At 35.7% G+C, this 21,393-nt stretch overlaps 1 protein-coding gene across 1 annotated transcript in view; it reads left to right on the top strand.

The window, feature by feature from the left end:
• The window catches only part of DBT (dihydrolipoamide branched chain transacylase E2), a 51,893-nt gene that overhangs the window by 17,317 nt on the left and 13,183 nt on the right, over positions 1 to 21,393 (top strand). The window contains exons 5-6 of the mRNA XM_044002550.1: positions 11,658 to 11,779; positions 20,025 to 20,244. Coding sequence (XP_043858485.1) covers positions 11,658 to 11,779; positions 20,025 to 20,244 — 342 coding nt within the window. The remainder of the gene's footprint in view (positions 1 to 11,657; positions 11,780 to 20,024; positions 20,245 to 21,393) is intronic.

The raw sequence follows: 21,393 nt of genomic DNA, 5'->3' as shown, positions 1-21,393 counted from the left end.
TCTCTTAATCTGTCCTCCTTCTAAATCCCCTTTCTCCTTTTCTCCCCTATTTCCATGTTGAGTTAAATGTATTTCTCTACCCAACACTGTGTGTGTTTTCCCAGTTTAGTTCAGTTGTCATCAGATTAAATCTAAAGAACTAGCAAAACATAATGAGATAAAAATTGGATATAATTATTTGAGCTTTACAGAGCTAAGATTAATGAGTTTATATTTAGAGGCTAGCTAATTATTTGGGGATATTGAGAAAGAAAGCAGTTTATACTTCAGATATGTTTTGGATCAGATAACATCATTCATTAAACCTCTGAAATCCTATGCAGTAGTGTATCAGCAATTTCTTTCATTTAGGACAGTGCTATGACTCTTCTTTTCTACAAATACTTTATCAAGTAATAATTTTGTTTTATGAAATAGCTGGAAGTAAAAGTATTAATGCTTTTTAGCTGGCAAGGAATCCCCTTATGCCCTTTAGCACTCTTATCACCATGGATTCCTTGTTAACTTGTTGTATAGATAGGAAAGGTGCCTGTTAAGGTTCCCAGAAGTGGTTAAGGGATGGACAACTACTAGTTTTTCTAAGCCCCATTTTGCATACTTAATAAGTGACTTGGACTTCAAATTAGAGAAGATTTAACTATTACTTCTCTGTCAGGTTTTTACCTTTTCACCCCTGCATATGTGTTATTGATATATAGGTTATTGATTTTTTAAAAATTATTCTACTTCCTCTAAATAGAACCCTGAAATGTCAAGCCATATATAACAGAACATTGTCCATGCCTATAAATGCTTGCCTTATTCTGTACCTATGTAACACAACTTCTCTGCTAAAGATTTTGAAGGCAGTATCAGCTGGAGTCACATTTAGATACTGATTGGTCAGAATTCTGAAGCCTTCTGATATTGTTTTCTTTCACATTATTTAGGTCTTCAAGCTCTGATTCTGCTTATTTTGTACTGTGTCAGTTCATATAAGTTATTTCTCTGAATTTCTCATTGATCATTTTTTATAACATAATATTTCTTTACTTTTATACACTACCGTGTTCAGCTACTTTCCTTCAAGACCTTTGCTAATAAAAATAGTGCTATACTCTGTAACAGAATTCACTGTGATGTTGTAAAAAGGGCGTATACACTTGTGTCATAAGCCTATTTAATAATAGAGGAAAAACTTTCTTTTGATTAGAGCAGTCCAAAATTGAAATAAACTGCTTTGAGAGGTAGTTGGATTATCCTTCCTTCAAAAGGCTTAAGTAAAGGTTGGCTGTTTACTTGGGTGTGTTATTTTGGGGGAATTCCTTTTGGGTCTAGGCTGGTTGTTGAGCTCTCTTTTACCTTTGAATTGGTGGTACTATGATTCTTTTAACTGGCAACTTTGGTTTTTGCAGCATTATTACTGCACTAAAAGGCAAGATGTCTAGATAGTTTCAGTCCTGGTTCTGTTATAAAGCTGAGATGATACATCATTTAACTTGAATGTTAATTTCTTCAACTTTAAAGTGAAAATAATAATTCTGCCCATTTTATAAGGTAATTGTGAAAACAGAGTATTTTTGAAGCATTTTGAAATAACAGTATTACAGATAAAATCCAATTATAATGAAAATTGTCACAAAGGAAAGGCTTAAAGAGAATTTTGTCTCCCGGAACAGGCCCCTTAGTATTTTGTTGACTTGGTTCTAGTGAATTATTTTCCACAGATTGTCCTATACGACATGTTTTATCTGGTTCTTGTCCATTTAACAGCAGCTCTGTAACAAAAGTACCTAATTTGGTGTAATTTGCATTATAAATAAGAAAAGAAAAAGGAGCCAAGCCCTTTGTAGTTCACTGTTCCTCCAGCAAGTAACAATGTTCTTTATCTGACCTATTCCCACAAGACAAATCTAACTGAACTATTAAAATGTCCTCCTTCCCCACACAAAGGAGAAAAGTGGTGTATGTACATCAAATGTCCATCTTTTCTCTACTGAGTTTAAAGAACTTTTTTCATTTAAGGTATAAAGTTGGACTTCTGCTTGTAAGTAAAAATGACAGAAGGCCAGCTTGTGGCTCAATATTTTAAAAAAACTGCATTACAATTAAATCTAAAGCTAGAACATTTTGCTGTGGCATTTGATGAATTCCTCATGACTGCTTTTCTGAAATCTGTTTCTTATTATTTTAAGATACTCTTAAGAAAAAACCCTCATCCCCATTTCTTTGTCTTAAAGATAAAACTGGGGCAGCTAGGTGGAGCAGTGGATAAAGCATTGGCCCTGGATTCAGGAGGACCTGGGTTCAAATCCGGCCCCAAACACTAGCTGTGTGACCCTGGGCAAGTCACTTAACCCTCATTGCCCTCCCCCCCCCAATAAAAATAAAAATAAAACTTTCTTGGCTTTGTTAGAAATGCAGCTAACCACTCTTTGTGTTGCACAGCTCTAGTGTCAGCAGCTCAAGTGTTGGCAGCCCTAGTGTTGCTAGCAGGTCACTGTTCAAAAACTTCAAGCAGTCAGCAGTTGGTGAGTGAAGGCTTTAGTCATCTTCATGAAGATGGGCACTCTTCTGAATGTGCTGGAGAGTGCGCTGAAGTGAGGTCCCTCACCTCTATTTATACCCCTCAAGGGATCCCCTCCAACCAATCACATTAAGGCATTTTGATACCCCCTCATTTACATTTCAGTTATTACAGTTGCTATTTATACAGAATAACAGTAACAGCCTAAGAACCCATCAGGGGATACCAGTTAACTAATCAGATTTTACAAACTGTGATACCAGGCCTTAACCTATTCTGGGCAAGAGTGTAGGCTCCCCCTCAGAACAATACTGTGTTAACATATATAACTCTTTAAGAGAGAAAAACCTATCTTGGGGTTTGACCAATCAGATTGCTCCATTTATCGACCAATCAGATTGCGGCCTTAGGCCCCAACCCTATGCTGGAGTAAGAATGTCCCCATTCCCCACTAAACAGTCCTTGTATAAACATAACTTTTCAAAACAAAACTCAAGTCAGGGCTTGAGCTCTGAGTCAGGTGGGGATCACCTCAGGCACCTCAAGGTGAACTCCCAGCCCAGCTCGACTCCCACAAAACACAGGCCCTTCTTCGGGTCCGGCTTGGGCTTAAGCCCCAGGAGCCTCCGCTCGAAGCCTCATGTGCCAAGCAGCTCCATGCTGGGAGAAGAGTCCAGATATAGTCTTTTCTCTCAGCTTAATCAAACTAAACACTGAACTGGGAGTCAGGAGGCCTTTGTTTTAGTCCTGGCTTTGTCATTAACATTATTATTCTTTTGCTCAATCAGTTTGATATATCAGTTTAATACATCATTCACAATATATTTTAAGCAGTTATATAGAGTACTAGGTGAATATAAAGTTACATGTGGCTGTTTATTTTGAGGTTCATATTTTTCCTACAAAATTATTTGGTTTTTTAAAGTATAGGATTGTTGGCTAATATTCAAAGACTAAAAATTGTAAAAGTAGAAGGGACCTTAGTGATCATATACAATGTAATTCCCTCATTTTATATATGAGAAAACTTGAAGTTATAACCCTAGTGTATCAGATTTTAATGAATAATCATAATGCTTATCTAAATTAAAATTACCACATAATTGGTAGGATGAGACCCATGACTAAAAATATGACACAAACAGGGAGCAGAATAGAGAAAGGTTTGGACCTGAGTTCAAATCCACTTAGCTGTGGGATCAGAGGCAAGTCATTTAATGTCTCTGATTCTGTTTCCCCATCTGTGAAGTATTAGTTTTAACATCTGTAGTTCCTATTCCATAGAATTCTTGTGAAGCTGATATGAACTAATGTACAGAAAGTACTTTGAAAGTATTAGAGCAGGGATTCTCAATCTGGGGTCGTCAGCCCTGAAGGGGTCTGTGGTTAGACTTCAGGAAGTCTGTGAACTTGGGTGGGAAAACAATTATGTCTATATTTTCACCAGCTTCTGGCTAAAATTTAGTATTTCTTTCAATAATGAATTTTAAAAATAAAACAATATTATAAGAAGGGTTTTCATAGTCTTCACTAGACTACCAAAGGGATCACAACACACAAAAAAAGTTAAGAATTCTTGCTTCCTAGCATTAGGAATATAACAACTTATGATTAGAAAGAAGATAAATTTCAGTATAAGGTTTAAACAAACTTTACATTTAGGAATTATGTAAAATTTTAAAGCCTCCTTAATTACATATATTTATTTAGTAATGGATTTTATAGAGTCTTTAATTTCAAGCAGTCTAGATTATAGTTTTATTCATGTTATCATTATTTTATAAGGTTAAACTATAAAATACATAGTATAGCTTTTTTCCTGCCCTCACAGTGAATATTCTGTTGGGATAGGGTGGGAGTGGGGACAAAAATTAAATCTGAAAGTGTATGCAACATTATTTCCCAGGGAGGCCACTAAGCAATTGTAGGAATTAGGATAGGCTTCATGTTATTAACTTTTTGGCGACAGGTACCTTTGGCAATCTAGTAAAATTTATGAAGCCTCTCTCATAATGTTTTAAATGTATAAAATACATGGGATTACAAAGGAAATGAATTCTATTGATTATGAAAATATTTTTAAAATTCACAAATCCCGGGTTAAAAATCCCTGTTATATAGGAGGTAGCATTTGAGCTAAGCTTTAAAGGAAGCTAGGGATTTCTACTAGATGAACATGAAAAGGGAGTTCATACCTGGTATGTGGGGCAGCCTATGGAAAGACACAGAAATGGAAAATGGGATGTCTTCTACAGCAACCATAAATAGGACAATTTAGATAGACCATAGAATGAGGAAGAGTATTATATGGCATTTTAGAAAGGTAAACTGGAGATAGATTGTGACAAGCTTTAAAAGTCAAACAGAAAAATATGTATTTTGTATCAGAAGCAATAGAGAGTCACTGTACCTTCTTGAGTAGGGGACTGATATGATCAAACATAGGCTTATGGGTCTCATTCAGCCAATTATATAGTCTTACTTTTAGTTTGCAGAGATATTACCATTACTCATTAAAATAACTCCTTAAGGGTAGGAACTATCTCTTGCCTCTTTTTATATTCCCAGCACTTAACATAGTGCCTGGCACATAGTAGGAGTTTGATAAATATCTGGTTTTTAAAAATCTGTTATACTAAGATTACAATTTAAAGTTTTCTCTAAAATTCTATGATTCTTTGAATATTGCTGAGTCTTTTTTTCCCTTTGTGGTACATAATTTATTGATAGAATATTATTCTCATTTTACAGATGGGAAAACACTGAGACAAAGAATCATTTAAGGTATAAAATCTAAATTTACATTATGTCAAGTCATAGAAATAGAATCTTAGTTCCCAGTACATTGATTTAAACAATTTGCCATGTTTTCTTCCTTTGTAATGCAGACTTGGCTTTTTTGCAGTTTTACAGTTTGTATTCCTGTCTTGATTTTTAAGTAGTCTGGAATGTTGATGGAAATGTTACTAAAGTTTTCCTAAAACTCTTGTCTGAAGTGTTCTAGCTGTGGAAAGACCCCTAGTTATTTGACACATACATATTCAATTACAGTTGTGGTACTTAAAAGCTACAAGCCTTAAAGAACTCTCAGACCTTTACAAGTTGAAGTATCATTATTATATATATTCATTGTAAGATAGATATAATAAAACTCTTTCAATATAGTCTAGTGCTGATCTTGGAGTCAGGAAACTTGGGTTCAAATTCTGGCCCAATGCTTGCTTTGAATCAGACATCTAGCTACTCATTTAACTTCTCTGAGCTGCAGTTTTCTCATTTGCACAGGATTGTAAGGAAAAATTTTGTAAATCTGATAATCCTATATAAATAAGTTGTGATGGTTGTGTTTGGTTCCAGAATGTGGCCCATAGAAATTTTCATTGAATTATTTCATTCTCCACAGTAACGATAACTATAACATTCATAATTATTTCTAGCCTCCTTTGTATAATTTGTAAACTCCATGTCACCTCATTTATCTGGCATTGATGGGGAATGAAGTGTTCCATATAAAAAATAAATAACTGAAGCATATGCCCTTTTTATTGCCAAATTCTTATTTATTTTTAGTTTCTCGGATAGATGTCTTTATGCCTTTTAAACTTACTAACAAATGGTATGGAACATAATTTAACTTCCTGATGATAAATGTTTATCATTATGAACATTAATTATTGCATTATATATACAGTGTTCTATTTTAACTTAATGAGTTTTTCTTTCTTTTCTATCATTTTAAACTGTTTTCTTATGTACAACTATAATTGCTCCATCACTTCTCTTCTAATTTTTTGCTTTTAATTTGGACCAAGATAAATAAGTTGGATAAAAAAAAATTTGAAAGTAGAGTAAATTTTTTACAAATGTTTCAGATTAAATGCCCCCTTTTTTGGGCGGGGAGTCCTTAATTTCAGGTTCATAGCCGTGTTCTAGGTTGATGTTGCCAATTAGCTAATTGTGTTCTGGAGGCTGAGGAGTTAATTATTACTGTACTTTTAAAAATGATTCCATTTTGAAAATCTAATGATTAAATCCTTGAGATATTTGATGCGTAGATCTTTCACCATTAGTGGTTTTGCTGTATTGTCCTGGTAGCATTGATTCTTTTTATGCAACAACTTTTCAGTTTGATGTAATCAAAATTGTTTATTTTAACCTCTGTGATTCTCTATCACTCGTTTTGTTAGTAATGCTTCCCCTGGTCATAGCTGACTTTTTAATGGTGTGGCCTTTTTTATCTGGGTCACATTGTGATTTGTATTTTCACAAATTTATTGGATTACACCTCTCCCGTTGGGACCACGTCTGTCAGATTATACTATAAATTTACCTTTGGTGAGGGGGCAGAGGCAAGGTGGCAGAACAAGAAGAAGAACTGAGGTGGACTCCTCCAAACAGATCTAGAAAATGCATCAAATTGAATCTTAATGGGGAAATCCAGAAAGAGTCACAGTGAGTCATTTGTCCAGCCCAGCTCAGCATAGGGAGAGAGTTAGGGAGATCTATCTATAGATACTGGAGAGATGGGTCAGGGCAGGAGCACTCTGTGCAGAATACTCCTGGGAAGAGGCTATGCACCAGTGCAAAAGGAGGTTCCCAGTCACCTCAGGGCTCTAACAGAGCTACCTGGAGGCAACACAATGGGGACAGGTGCCAACTGGCAAGTTTGTTGCCCACAATCCAGTTCTGAATCATAGATCCAGGACAGAGTGATAAGGGAACATGAGCACATGGGGTGGTGTTTCTAAGTGGGGACGCCTTGAGCAGTATAAAGGAGGAAGAATGCTCTACCACAGTTCAGGCATAAATAATCCATGTGAACATTTAAGGTAGATTCTCTAAATTTGCACATCTCATGTTTCTTTTGAGCTACTTCAATACTGCTTTGCTCATAGAACACAGAGTAGTCCTATGTAGTCCTTTGCCAACATCTCCCATGTCACCTAATCAGTTCCAGAGTTCTTCAAGACCAAAGGGGAGTCTACATTTCTTCCACTCTGAACTAACAGAGCTTTCCAGATGACTAATAGTCCAGTAAGTAGTGTGCCCTTTCACAGACCCAAACCCAGGTCAGAAACTTGCAGGGTTCAAACTAGAGGCAGAAATCTAACTTTGCCTTGGATTGGACCACTTTGGGACCAATTTTGGGAAAGCTTTCAGATCCCCAGACTGTCCCTAAGATCCTGGAGTAACACAACACTCAGTAACCCAAGAAGGGAACAAAAAGACCCATATCTTCCCTCCAGAAGTGAGGCAGAGCCCAGCCATAACACCAGTTTTGAAGTCAGGAAGTAGGCTGGAAGGCTGTATAAAGAAAAAAAAGAACTGTAGTGACAGAAGCTCAAGATACAGACACAGAAGAAGAGAATTATTCCAAAACATTTACAAGCAATGTCTAAAAGAAAAATATTCTAATATGGAGAGGTGGCATGATTTCCCTCTAAACCCTATCATTATCAGGGTTCATAGAGGGAGTCCAATTAGACAAGGCCTAGGAGTAGTTATCATATTTTAATGATTGTAAGAAAGGAATGGAAAGGGAAGAGAAGAAGGAAAAATAAGGTTGGTGGAAATTATCTCATGTAATTAGGGTACACAAGGAGATATGTATACAAATGAGTAGTGAGTGGGTGAACAGCTAACACTTGAACCTCAGTTTTATCTGAACTGGTCAAAAGGAGGAAAACAACCCCCCCTTCCCCCCCAACACACACACAGAGTTGTATCCAGAAATACATTTCATAGAACAGGTAAATAAGAGGAAAAGGAGAGAGGAGGAATTAGTAGGAGAACAGACTAAGGGAGGGATTAATTCTAAGCAAAACATGCTCTAAAGATGTACAAAAATATTTACAACTCATTTTGAGGTGTCAGAATGCGAATTTGAAGCGGTACCCATAAATTGGAGAAATGGATGAACAAGTAATGCTATATAAATTTGATAAATATTATTTCAGTTAACATCAGCATAATGAACAACCAGGATTCCTCAATATTAATTATGAAATACGCTGGCCCCTTCCTTATGGAGAGAGGAAGGACTAAGAATATAGAGTGAAACCAAATTTTTTTTAATATGGCCAATGAGAAAATTTATTTTGGATGACTATAAATGTGAGTAATGAGGTTGTTTTTTTCTTATGTTCTCATTCAAAGATGGGGGGGTAAGAAGGGGAATCTTAGCTTATTAAAACACAAAATATCTAAAAAAAATTGGTAGGAAATATGACTACTCCTTTGATAGTTTTCCTTTTTTATGAAAATATTTTTAAGAGTTTCTAAAAAATTCTACATTTAAAATCATCTCATAAGAAAAAATTCCATGTAGCATATTTCTAGAATCATTCTTAATTCATAAGGCTTTATACCAAGATCAAACGTGATATATCTGATAATACAAATGCATACATAACAAGACTTGTCTTTTCCCCTCAGCTATTAATGTCCCTTCAAATTACTTTGGTTCCTCTGTGTGTGTGTGTGTGTGTGTGTGTGTGTGTGTACATATATATACACACACATATGTGTATACTTATATGTAAACATGTTATTTTCCCCAATAAATGTAATTTTGTCTTGGTCTCTCAAGTACTGGATACATAGGAGGCATTTAAAAATGCTTATTGATTGATATAAATGAATTAAGTATATCTCTTAATTTTATCCTGAAGTGTTTCAAAAGTCAGTAGGAAAAAAGATAAATATGTCAAAGTGATAGTCTTAAAAAATGGGCAGCAGCAAAGTATTTTGAACTATAGATACGCATAATGACTAAAGAAAAGATGTAGTATAGGGTTTGGAATCAGGAGAACTCAGGTTAGTTTAGCCTAAAATGTCAAATGAGTCAGGTCTGACACTACTGAGGGGTGAGTGTGGCCAAGACACTTCTCTGACCATCAGTTTCCTTATCTGTATTGATAATGCCTACTTAACTAGATTGCTTTAAGAATCCAATTAAGGGGGCAGCTAGGTGGCGCAGTGGATAAAGCACCGGCCCTGGATTTAGGAGTACCTGAGTTCAAATCCGGCTTCAGACACTTGGCATTTACTAGCTGTGTGACCCTGGGCAAGTCACTTAACCCCCACTGCCCTGCAAAAAAAAAAAATCCAATTAAAAGTCCTTTGTATACCTTTAAAGCTCTATATAAAACAATCACTGTTATTTAAAAAAAAAACATTGTTATTTAAAGTTTTTAGTTCCGAATTTTACCCCTTCTTCCCTCCCTTCACTCCTCCCTCCCTTAAGTGGTAAGCAATCAGATATAGGTTATACATGTGCACTTCTGTAAAACATTATCATAATAGTCATTTTGTATGAAAAAACTTGAATGAAAGAAAAAAGTGAAAGTGAAAAATAACATGCTTCACTTTGTGTTCAATCAATATCAGTTCTTTCTTTGGAGGTGGAGAGTATGCTTCATCATTAGTCCTTTGGGATGATTTTGGATCATTGTATTGCTAAGAATAGTTAAGTCATTCATAGTTCTTCATAGAACAATATTGCTATCTCTGTTCTCCTGGTTCTGCTCACTTCATTATATATCAGTTTATACAAGTCTTAACAGGCCTTTCTGAAGTCATCCTACTTGTCATTTCTTACAGCACAGCAATATTCCATTACAATCATATACCACAGTAAAACAGCTATTGTTATTTCAAAAGATCACACTGATAATAAGTAGCCATTTTCCTGAAATAGGTGTCTATTACATGGCATCCATTGATATGTGATCCACAAATGAATGATTACAAATCATGGAATACCATATCCTTTTATGAATTAAAATTTCAGGTCACCAAAAGGACAATGAAGAGCCCTTATAAAAGTGTGGCATCTATTAGGAAAACTCAGAATGACTGAGATCGACCAAAAAAAGAAAAATGAGTATGACAAAAAGGGATTTTTTAAAGTTATATCAAGGAAAAGAAAAGATTGGACCACTGATCAGATTGGATTAAAAAAAAAAACAGATGGCAGAGGAATAAGAGCTTCTCAACTCTCATTTTCCTTCTTTTTTTCTGCTCAGGAGTAGACAGAACAAGAGACAGAACAAAACTGGGTAATAAAGGTTAGTACTTAAGATCAGTAAGTAGATAGTCAGCGAGCACCTAAGTGCCCTTAATAAGTTCAAGACACATGAAGATCTGGGGGCATTCAGTGGAAATTAATAAGCTAATAAGAATCATCAATGTGCCATTATTGCAGCCCAGAAAGAGAGTCATGAAACTATGGAGGTAATAACCCTTCTGTATTTTTCCTTGTGAGACCATACCTGTTCTATTCTATTCTGTGTATCACATTGTAGAAAGGACATTGAAAGACTGAAATGTATCCAGGTGAGGGTGACCAGGATGGTGAGGAACCTTGACTTCATGCAGTGTGAAAATGAGTTGGGAGTACTGGGGGTATTTAGCTTGGAGGAGAGAATTCCCAAGGTGACATGACACCCCCTTCAAGTATTTCAAGAGCTATCACATAGAAGAGGTAACAGACTTGTTCTGCTTGGTCTCACAAGACAGAACTAGGAGCAATAGGTTGAAGTTGTATGTAGGTAAATAAGGTTTGAGGTAAGGAAAAACTTCTGAACCATTAAAAATAACCACAGGTTGAATGGGTTGACTCAGTAGATAGTGGGTTCTTCCTAATTAGAGGTCTTCAAACCAAGCCTGGATGACCACTTGGTTCATATGTTGTAAAGGATATTTTCAGAATCTTGTTTCTATATCTAGGCACACCATTCATAGTCCTCATTTCATATTGTTTTCAATTTTAGAGTTAGAAAAATAAATTGGAAAATGTTTTATCTGCAACATGCATTATCATTTTATGGAAGATTATTTTTCTCCTTTGATTTGTAACTGCTAATTTAATTTTACACAAATACATACATAATTTTCCTTTATTTGGTAATAGGCACCATCAGAATCCCTGCCAATACTGTGAAGAACCCTTCTTTTTAGAGCGTTGTTTAGCACTGTATGCTTAATTTCTGATACATAGTAATATGTTTTCCTGTTATCAAAAACCCAATCTTACATTTGTATATTTTTATTTTTTGTGAAAACATGAATTTATTTAAGATCTTGCAGAAATTAAAATAAGTTTTCACTTAATATTTTTAATTGCTGCAGTCTTCTGCCTTATTTCCAGATTCAGAAGAAGATGTTGTTGAAACACCTGCAGTGTTTCATGATGAACATACCCACCAGGAAATAAAGGGGCACAAAACACTAGCTACTCCTGCAGTTCGTCGCCTTGCCATGGAAAACAATGTAGGTTCTCCTGCTAATTTTTCTGTATATAATCCTACTTTTAAAAAAAGAGGGCATATTTACTTTAGTTGTTTGGGGGACTAGTTTGAGGTCCTAAAAGACACTGAACAATTTTTGAAGAGCAGACCAAAACCATTTTTACTACTTACTCAATTTGGAACCCATTTAATCGTTCATCTGTAGCATCTATCCAAGGTCTGTGTGTTAATGGACATATTTGTCAGTGTGTCATTAGGCTTTTGATCCAACTGTATATGATAGTTCAGACAATAGGAATTCTTCATCCACTTGATTTTTCTTATGTGGACACTCGGGTCAAATTCTTTTCAAAGTTGGAAGGAACCTTAGTTACTCCATTTAATATACAACCTATAACTGAAAAAGAATCCCCTTTATAGCATAACAGATGCCTATAATTGTTTGCATGTTGTCTCTCCCATTAGAATGTGAGCTGCTTGACAGCAGACTATAGTTTGTTTGGGGTTTGGGGTTTTTTTTTGCTTTTCTTTACATCTTCAGCACTAAGCACAATAGCTGGCGCATAGTAAGTGCTTAATAAATGTTTGTTGGCTGACTGGCTGGCCATTCAGCTTTTGTTTGAAGACCTCCAATGAGGGGATCACTCCTTATTTTTTTCAAATAGTCTATTCTATTAAGAAATAGCTGCTACCCATTTCTGCCCTTTGGGGTTACACAAAAGATTTCTATTTTTTCTTCCACATGACAGTCCTTTAGCTATTTGAATACTACTTTTGTAGTCCCTCCAAGCTTATTAATTTCCTTCCTGAAATGTGGTGCCCAGAGCAGAACATAATACTTCAGATATGGTCTGACTATTGCAGAATATTAGCCACTGTAGCTCTTAATGCAGCCTATAAAAACAGTAATAACAATATTTTTATTATACAGTATTAATAATAGTTTTGGCTGTTATATACAGTTGACTCATATGGAGTTTATAGCCCATTAAAACCCCTTTTTCATCTTTTTCAGATGAACTGTTGTCTAGCCATATCTCTCTCATCTTGTACTTGTGAAGTTGAATTTTTTTAAAAGATTCAGCCCCTGTGTTGATCTGTTGAGATCTTTTTAGATCTCTAATTTGTTATCCAGTACATGAGCTTCTTTAAGAGGTTCTATGATACTTAGGGACTTGTAAACCACACAATGTCATCTGCAAAGAGGAACCTATAGGGGATTTGACGAAGTATCGGGAATACTTATGCTACTTGAACACTTTGCTGGACATCCTCCATGATAGTGGTAAATACCTTTGGTGAGCAAAAGTCTCCCTATTTTGTGATATTAATGACTAGGGTCATTAGACAAAATGATTTTCATTTTTCATAGAATCTTCAGAGTTGCAAAAAATCCCTCCAGTTTCATTATCTTTTTGCACTGCTTTTGTGAATAGGTATCCCATTCCTCACTAATTCACTCTAGTGCTTTTCATTGTTCAGTTTGGGGTTCAATTTTTATTTTGATATTTTCTGTCCATAAATTGAAAAAATATATTGCACACTTAGAGTCAAAGAGTATCACACTCTCCAAAGAAGCAAAATTTCAGGTGATTCAAAAGCCAGTGGAAGGACACACAGTAATCATATATAGGTTGTAGCATATTGCCAAGGAAAACTAAAACTCTAGAAGTTGTACAAGATACCATCAAAAAGCTATATGACGGGGCAGCTAGGTGGCGCAGTGGATAGAGCACTGGCCCTGGATTCAGGAGGACCTGAGTTCAAATCCAGCCTCAGACACTTGACACTTACTAGCTGTGTGACCCTGGGCAAGTCACTTAACCCCAACTGCCTCACCAAAATTAAACAAGAACAACAACAACAAAACTATATGACCAGAAAATGTGCTGGGCATTTATGTAGTGAGAGGGAGGGATAACTCATGTGCTCCATTGATCTTTTTTTTTTTTTAATTCTTTTTGTTTATTTGTTTTGGTGGGGTAATGATGGTTAAGTGACTTGCCAAAGGTCACACAGCTAGTAAGTGTCAAGTGTCCGAGGCTGGATTTCAGGTCCTCCTGAATCCAGGGACAGTGCTTTGTCCACTATACTACCTAGCTATCCTGCTCCATTGATGTCTAAGGAAGACCAAGAGTGTGATAGGCAGAACACCTCTGGAGGATTTATGGGAGGACAGGTACAAGAGCTGCATAGAATAAGAAAACATAAATGGCTTGTAGTGTACATGGATAAGATCACTGAAGTAAAATATCAATCACTGATCATTGAAGTATCAAAATATTCCTATAAGATATATTGAAATAGTATTTATTTAGATCTATAGATCAGAATAATAAAATGATAAGTAGGAAGAAGGCAAGGACATAATAAAAAACAATTTTTCCTGAAAAAAAAATACTAGAGGAATAGTCGAAAATGAGGAATCATAACTGTTCAAATGAACATAATTCTTTATGGTTTAAAGACAGTGAATTTGTTGCTTTCTTCAAATGAACAAAAGTTGTCTCATTTCTGGTTTATAGTTACTTAGTAGGTTTTTTAAATTTAGGAATTATTGCCTGTAGAAATGGGTTGTAGTATTTGAAGTTAATTTATCTTACCACAAATAAATACAGGAAAGTACTGTGGCTAATCCACTGTTTGCTGAAGTGGTAAATGATTAGAAATTATCTGCCTAGTAGTAATCTCTTAGTTCCAAATCTTGATATTTGATTGTGTTTTTTGAGTAAAGCCAAATTAGGAACATTTAAACATAGCTTTTAAAAGTATTTGTTTAAGTTCACAGTCATAAAATGATTTACATAAATCCAACTATCCTGTATGGCTGCGAGTCATGAAATAACCATAGTTTCTGAAGAATTAAAGTTGCAGGTAACTCAAAGACTCAAAAAAAATAATGTATATAAAAATGCTTTGCAGACTTTAAAATTCTATGTAAATAAAAAAAAGAAAGAAAGAAAAGAAAAAAAGAAAAAGGGGGCAGCTAGGTGACATAGTGGATAGAGCACCGAGTACCTGAATTCAAATCCAGCCTCAGACACTTAACACTTACTGGCTGTGTGACCCTGGGCAAGTCACTTAACCCCAATTGCCTCACTAAAAAAAAAAGAAAGAAAGAAAAATTCTATGTAAATGTCAGTCGTTATTATTAGTATTATTGAGGCCCATGTGTGAGCTTCAGTGCATCACCAGCAGTGAGGCCCAAGACATATATTACTGGAAGAAGTAAGCTGTTCGTGCAGTGAGAAGGTGTGATAGAAGGATAGTCTCTTTGCTCCATTAGTGTCTAAGCAGTGTTAAGAGATGTAAAGGAATGCTCCAGGCATGTTAAATGGACACTTTGTAGAAGATTTACAGGAGAACACGGACAAAAGTTTCACAGGATGAAAAGGTGATTGTGATCTGTAGTATTGGAGCTAGTATTTACATTGATGGAATCATTGATTCCTCCATTATGTGACAGAATTAATGAAACATTTATCTTTCAAGGGTGACTTAGTCCTTTTAAAAACATTTCATGGGGGTGTGGGGCAGAGCCAAGATGGCAGAGAAAAAGCAGGGCCTTACTTGAGTTCTCCCAAATTCCCCTCCAGACAACTTTAAATAATGCCCCAAACAAATTCTAGAGCAGTAGAACCACAAAAGGGTGGGTTGAAACAATTTTACAGCCCAAGACAACTTAGGTCAGCAGGAAAGGTCTGTTGCACTGGGATGAGTGTGGAGCACAGTCTAGTACAGGCTATGTCCCACAAACCAGCAGTAGTTTGTAGGGGCAACTGACTCAGTAGCAACAGCAAAGTATTCCAGAGCTTTCAGGCCACAGACAGTAAGAAGATCAGACAACAGGTCAGAAGGAGATTACAGGGGTCCATTTGCTGGCACTGGGTACAGGCTCTTTTGTATTGCCTGTATGCAGATCTGGGTCCCAGTACTGGGTTGCAGTCCCAGGGTGAGGAGGAGTAATAGCACACCAGAGTTTGAAGCTGGCAGTGAACAGGCACCTTGGTCACAATTTCCAGGGTAGAAAAAAGTGCTTGTGGTTACTCACAGATTAGAGCACAGGCCAAGAGTGTAGTAAACATGCCTCTCCTCAGATCATACCCCCTTGGAAGAACTGAAAATATACAGACCTCCCCACAACTAACTCCAAAACAGCTGCACAAAAAACCTGAAGCTTGGGACAGTGCCCCCTCTACCCCAGGAGCAAAGCCTAACTTCAAAATAAAGTTGAAAGTCAAGAAACAGGCTAGAAAATTTAACAAACAACAAAAAAATAATAAGACCATAGAAGGTTACTATGGTGACAGGAAAGAGCAAAAAGAGAAGATAAAGTCAAAACTGCTATATCCAACATAAAATGTGAGACCAAAAAGAATTCCTGGAAGAGCTCAAAAAAGATCTAAAAAATCAAATAAGAGAGATAAAGGAAAATTGGGAAAGTAAATGAGGGTTCAAGAAAATCATGAAAAAAGAGTCAACATATTGGTAAAGGAGGCACAAAAAAAAATACTGAAAAACACAATACCAAGTAGAATAGGCCAGATGGTAAAAGAGGCACAAAAATCCAATGAAGAAAAGAACTCCTTAAGAAGTAGAATTGGACAAATGGAAAGGAAGGTACAAAAGCTCACTGAAGAAAATAATTCCTTAAAAATTAGAATTGGGCAAAAAGAAGCTAATGACTCCATGAGACATAAAGAAACAATAAAACAATCAAAAGAATGAAAAAAATAGAAGACAGTGAAATACCTCATTGGAAAAACAACTGACCTAGAAAATAGATTGAGGAGAGATAATCTAACAATTATTGGACATTCTGAAAGCCATGATCAAAAAAAGAGCCTAAACATCATCCTTCAGGAAGTTATCAAGGAAAACTGCCCTGATATTCTAGAACCAGAGGGTAAAATAGAAATTGAAAGAATATACCGAAAGAGATCCCAACAAGAAAACTCCCAGGAATACAATAGCTAAATTCCAGAGCTCCCAGGTCAAGGAAAAAATATTGCAAGCAGTTAGAAAGAAACAATTCAGATATCATGGAGCCACAGTCAGGATAACACAAAATTTAGCAACTTCTAAATTTAAGGATCACAGAGCTTGGAATATAATATTCTGGAAGACAGTAGAGCTAGGATTACAATCAAGAATCACTTACCTAGAAAAACTGATTATAATCCTTTAGGGGAGAAAAATGGATATTCAATAAAATAGAGGATTTTTCAAGCATTCCTGATTAAACGACCAGAGCTAAAAAGAAAATTGACTTTCATATACAGGACTCGAGAGAGAAGCATAAAAAAGTAAACAGGAAAGGTTAAACTGTTTACATTACTACATGGGAAGATGATACTTGAAACTCCTAAGTACTTTCTCATTATTAGGGCAATAGAAGGAGTATACATAGACAGAGGACATGGGTGTGGATCGAATATAATAGGAGGATATAAAAAAATTAAATTAAATTAAGAGGTAAGAAAGAGGAATGTACTGGGAGAAGGGGAAGGGAGAGGTAGAATGGGGTAAATTGTCTCACATAGGGGCAGTTAGGTGGTGCAGTGGATAGTGCACCGGCCCTGGAATCAGGAGTACCTGAGTTCAAATCCGGCCTCAGACACTTGACACTTACTAGTTGTGTGACCTTGGGCAAGTCACTTAACCCCAATTGCCTCACCAAAAAAAAAAAAATCTCACATAAAAGAGGCATGAAAGCTTTTATAGTGGAAGAGAAGATGGGGAAAGTGGGGGAGGCAGTGCTTGAACCTTTCATAAGAATTGACTCAAAGAGGAAATGACATACATGCTTAATTGGGTATAGAAATCTATCTTAACCTATAGGAAAGTAGGAAGGGAAGGGAATAAAAGAAGGGGAGGCTAATAAAAGGGAGGGAAGAGTTGAGGAGGCAGTAGTCAGAAGCAAAACACTTTTGAGAATGGACAGGATAAAAGGAGAAAGTGGGATAAATGGTAGTAGAAGGAAAGGAAATACACAGTAATTATACTTCTGAAAACTTTTTATAGCAAGTTTTTTTTTCTGATAAAGGCCTCATTTCTCAAATATATAGGAAACTGAGTAAATTAGTAAATATAAGAGCCATTTCCCAGTTGATAAATTGTCAAAGGATATGAACAGGCAGTTTTCAGACAAAGTAATTAAAACTATCTATAGTTATATAAGAATGCTCAATCACTATTGATTAGAGAAATGTAGATTAAAACAACTCTGAGGTACTACCCTACACCTAACAGATTGGCTGATATGACAGAAAAGGGAAATGACAAATTCTGGAGGGGATGTGGAAAAATTGACTCACTAATGCACTATTGTTGGAGTTTTTAACTGATTCAACCAATCTGGAGAGATTTGAATCCTGACTATGTGGCCTTGGACATGTTATTTGACCTCTCATGGCCTCTCATTCATGATCTATAAAATCAGGGGCTTGGACTATATGATCTCTAAGGCCCTTTTCAGGTTTAAATCTATGATCCTATGATCAATTCCAGTCCCTTACCCAATAAATTAATTTGATGTACAACATCCCTAACATTCAGCCTGTTTAAACATATCCAGTGAAAAGCAGCTCACTACTGCATGAAACCACAAACTGCATGTGACTGTGAACTCACTACTGTATGAAAAAGTCCATTCCATTTTTAAACAGCTCTTGTTAGTTCCTTCTTATGTTGAGCCAACCTCTCTCCTTGTAATTTAAGATTACAGAATCTCAGTGCTGGATCCCTTCTTTAAATCCTCAACAAGTCATCTAGTTTCTGCTTAAAGACCTCCAATGAACCTAATTCTTCCTGAGACAACCCCTTCTACCTTGGGACATTTTTAATTTTTAAGAAGGAAAACTTACATGATGTAAAGTGAACAGAACCAAGAGAATATTGTACACAATAATAGGAATATTATAACGGTAATCAACTGTGAAAGATTTAGATTAATACAATGATCCATGACAGTTCCAAAAGACTCATGGATGAAAAATGCCATCCACATCCAGAGAGAGAACTAATGACCTCTGATTACAAATTGAAGCATTTTTTCTTTTTTTTTCTTGCTTTTTTTTTGCAACATGGCTAATATTGTAATATATTTTGCATGACTTCACATGTATAATGGGTATCACATTGCTTGCCTTCTCAGTGGGTAGAAGAGAGACTGGAGGGAAGGAGAAAATTTGGAATTCAAAATGAAAAAAAAATGAATGTTTAAATAAAAGTTTTTTCTTCTATCAAGTTGAAATATGGCTCTCTGCAGCTTCTACCTATTCATTGATTCTAATTTTGCTTCCAGGGACCATGTAGAAAAAGTCTTAACCCACTTATATTTGCTATGTTCTTCCCTTAAGCTGTATCTCCTGCATGCTAAATATTCCTGCTTCCTTTAACCAGTCCTCTGATGCATGTTCCCTAGGGTTTTTATCATCTGGGTTGCCCTCTGCTAGATGGATGGATTCCTTGGAAAGGAAATCTATTGGTTTCCTTCCTAAGATATGGCATGCAGAACTAAGCAGAGTATCCGTGATGTGATCTCAATAAGGCAGAGTATCTGCAACTTCTACCCACGGGTCTTAGTTCTCCCTTCTGGAGCCACATAGATTATGTCTTAGCTCTGTTCTATAAAACAGCTCTTGAAAACTTGGAAATTATCATTGCTTGTCTCTTTTTCCCTAGATTAAACATCCTGAATTAAATCAGCCAATCCTTAACCCAGTAATTAAGATATTCAGATGCCAAATATGCCTCTAGTAAGATTATTTTTGATAATTTATATGCTCTTCTAACAAAAAAATGAAAAGATATTTGAGAGCTTTGATGTGGTGGTTCTTTTCATTGTTATAATTTCATTTAACAAAAATTGGTTAAAATTTGTTGGTATTTAACAAATATCTTTCTCAAATTTTAATTTGTCCATTTTCATTTATTTTTGTTACATTTTTACATAACAAAGGAAAAATAATAATAATTGTGCAGATCTAAGAATGGCTGAAAATAGAAATCATTTTATTTCACCTTTAGCAATTTTGAATAATAATTTAGACAAACTAGACAATACGTAGGCAAACTACATGGACAAACTAAAATAATGAAAATGTACTATCTTCTGAGTGAGAAATACTGAAATATGAGATGTAGCTTTAATCCTAGAGCTTTTTTGATATAATGAAGATATTAGTGTTTAGCTTTGTTCTGTTGAGAATGAATTAATTTATTAACTGAAAGAAATCTTATTTTTGTTACACATTACTTTTCAGATAAAACTGAGTGAAGTTGTTGGAACGGGAAAAGATGGCAGAATCCTTAAAGAAGATATTCTCAATTATTTGGCAAAGCAGACAGGAGCTATTTTACCCCCATCACCAAAGTCTGAAATCATCCCACCTTTCCCAAAATCTGAAACAATTCAGTCTATTCCTATGCCAGTGTTAAAACCTAAAGTATTTACGGTGAAAGACAGAACAGAGCCCCTAACAGGTGAAGTCATAAATATAATGTATCAGTAAAATCATTTTTGAGGAAACATCTCTAAAAGGTCTGGTCAAGTATGACATTGGCAGATTTAGAATGAATTGAATTTGTTGAGGAATTCTCTCAACCAAGAGGAATGGAACCTTTTGGGAGATGTGTATCCATCAGTAGGAGTCTGATAATTGTGGGTCATGGATAGGACGTCAAACTTAAGATAAGAAATTTATTGGTATGCTAAGTTAAACTGCTCTCACTGAGTTAGTTTCCTGCTTTCTAGGGTGCATATTTGGTTTTCATAATCTTTCAGGCTTGCTTAGAGTACATGGCCAATCATTAGATTTCTCCAGAAACTTAGAATAGAAGTAAAGCATTGTAAAGCATTACACAGGAGAGGGAGAGGCATAGAGAAAGAGAGGGGATCAGAAGAGGGGAGCATTTGGAATGCAATTAGGAGAATTTATTATAAGGAAACAATCCCCATTGGAGGGCAGTAGACAAGAGGAAGTGACTAAATAGTTTTAAAATTGTGAAAGAATTCCTTTCTGCAGAAGTCTCTCTGCAGAAGACTTCAGAGTCTCTTAAACGAGGGGAGCAAGTAGTTGTTGCAACAATAGATGAAACCGTGGATAAAGCACTGGCCCTGAATTCAGGAGAACCTGAATTAAAATCCAGCCTCAGACACTTGACACTTAACTAGCTGTGTGACCCTGGGCAAGTCATTTAACCCTCATTGCCCTGCCAAAAAAACCCCAAAAACAATAGATGAGACCATTTGCTTTGCTCTGTTCTTTCTTAGTTTGTTGTATTTGTTTCTCCTTCAACAAGGTTTTAGAACTTTCTATTATTAGACCACCAGGTGGTTAGGGGAGGCTACAAAATAATTGTGATTCCTATTTTACTCCCAAGTTTTATCTAAATAGTAATTAAACAAGTAAATTTTGGATAACTTCTAGTAAGTAATACTGGAATAAATTTACTTGAAAATATAAGCTCTACTACTTATGGTTTTATTTGAAGACACAGGATTTCCGTCTTTTGAGTTCAAGTCTTCAGAATTGTAATATATTCTGGTTTATTTACAGGCTCATGTAAAACATCTGGGACTGCCTGCAATATTGTAAATGACAGTCATTATGTGACAATGAAAAGTAAAAA

The sequence above is a fragment of the Dromiciops gliroides genome, chromosome 4, assembly GCF_019393635.1.
Source record: "Dromiciops gliroides isolate mDroGli1 chromosome 4, mDroGli1.pri, whole genome shotgun sequence".
Classification (NCBI taxonomy): Eukaryota; Metazoa; Chordata; class Mammalia; order Microbiotheria; family Microbiotheriidae; genus Dromiciops; species Dromiciops gliroides.
This window is presented reverse-complemented; position numbering and strand designations above follow the sequence as displayed.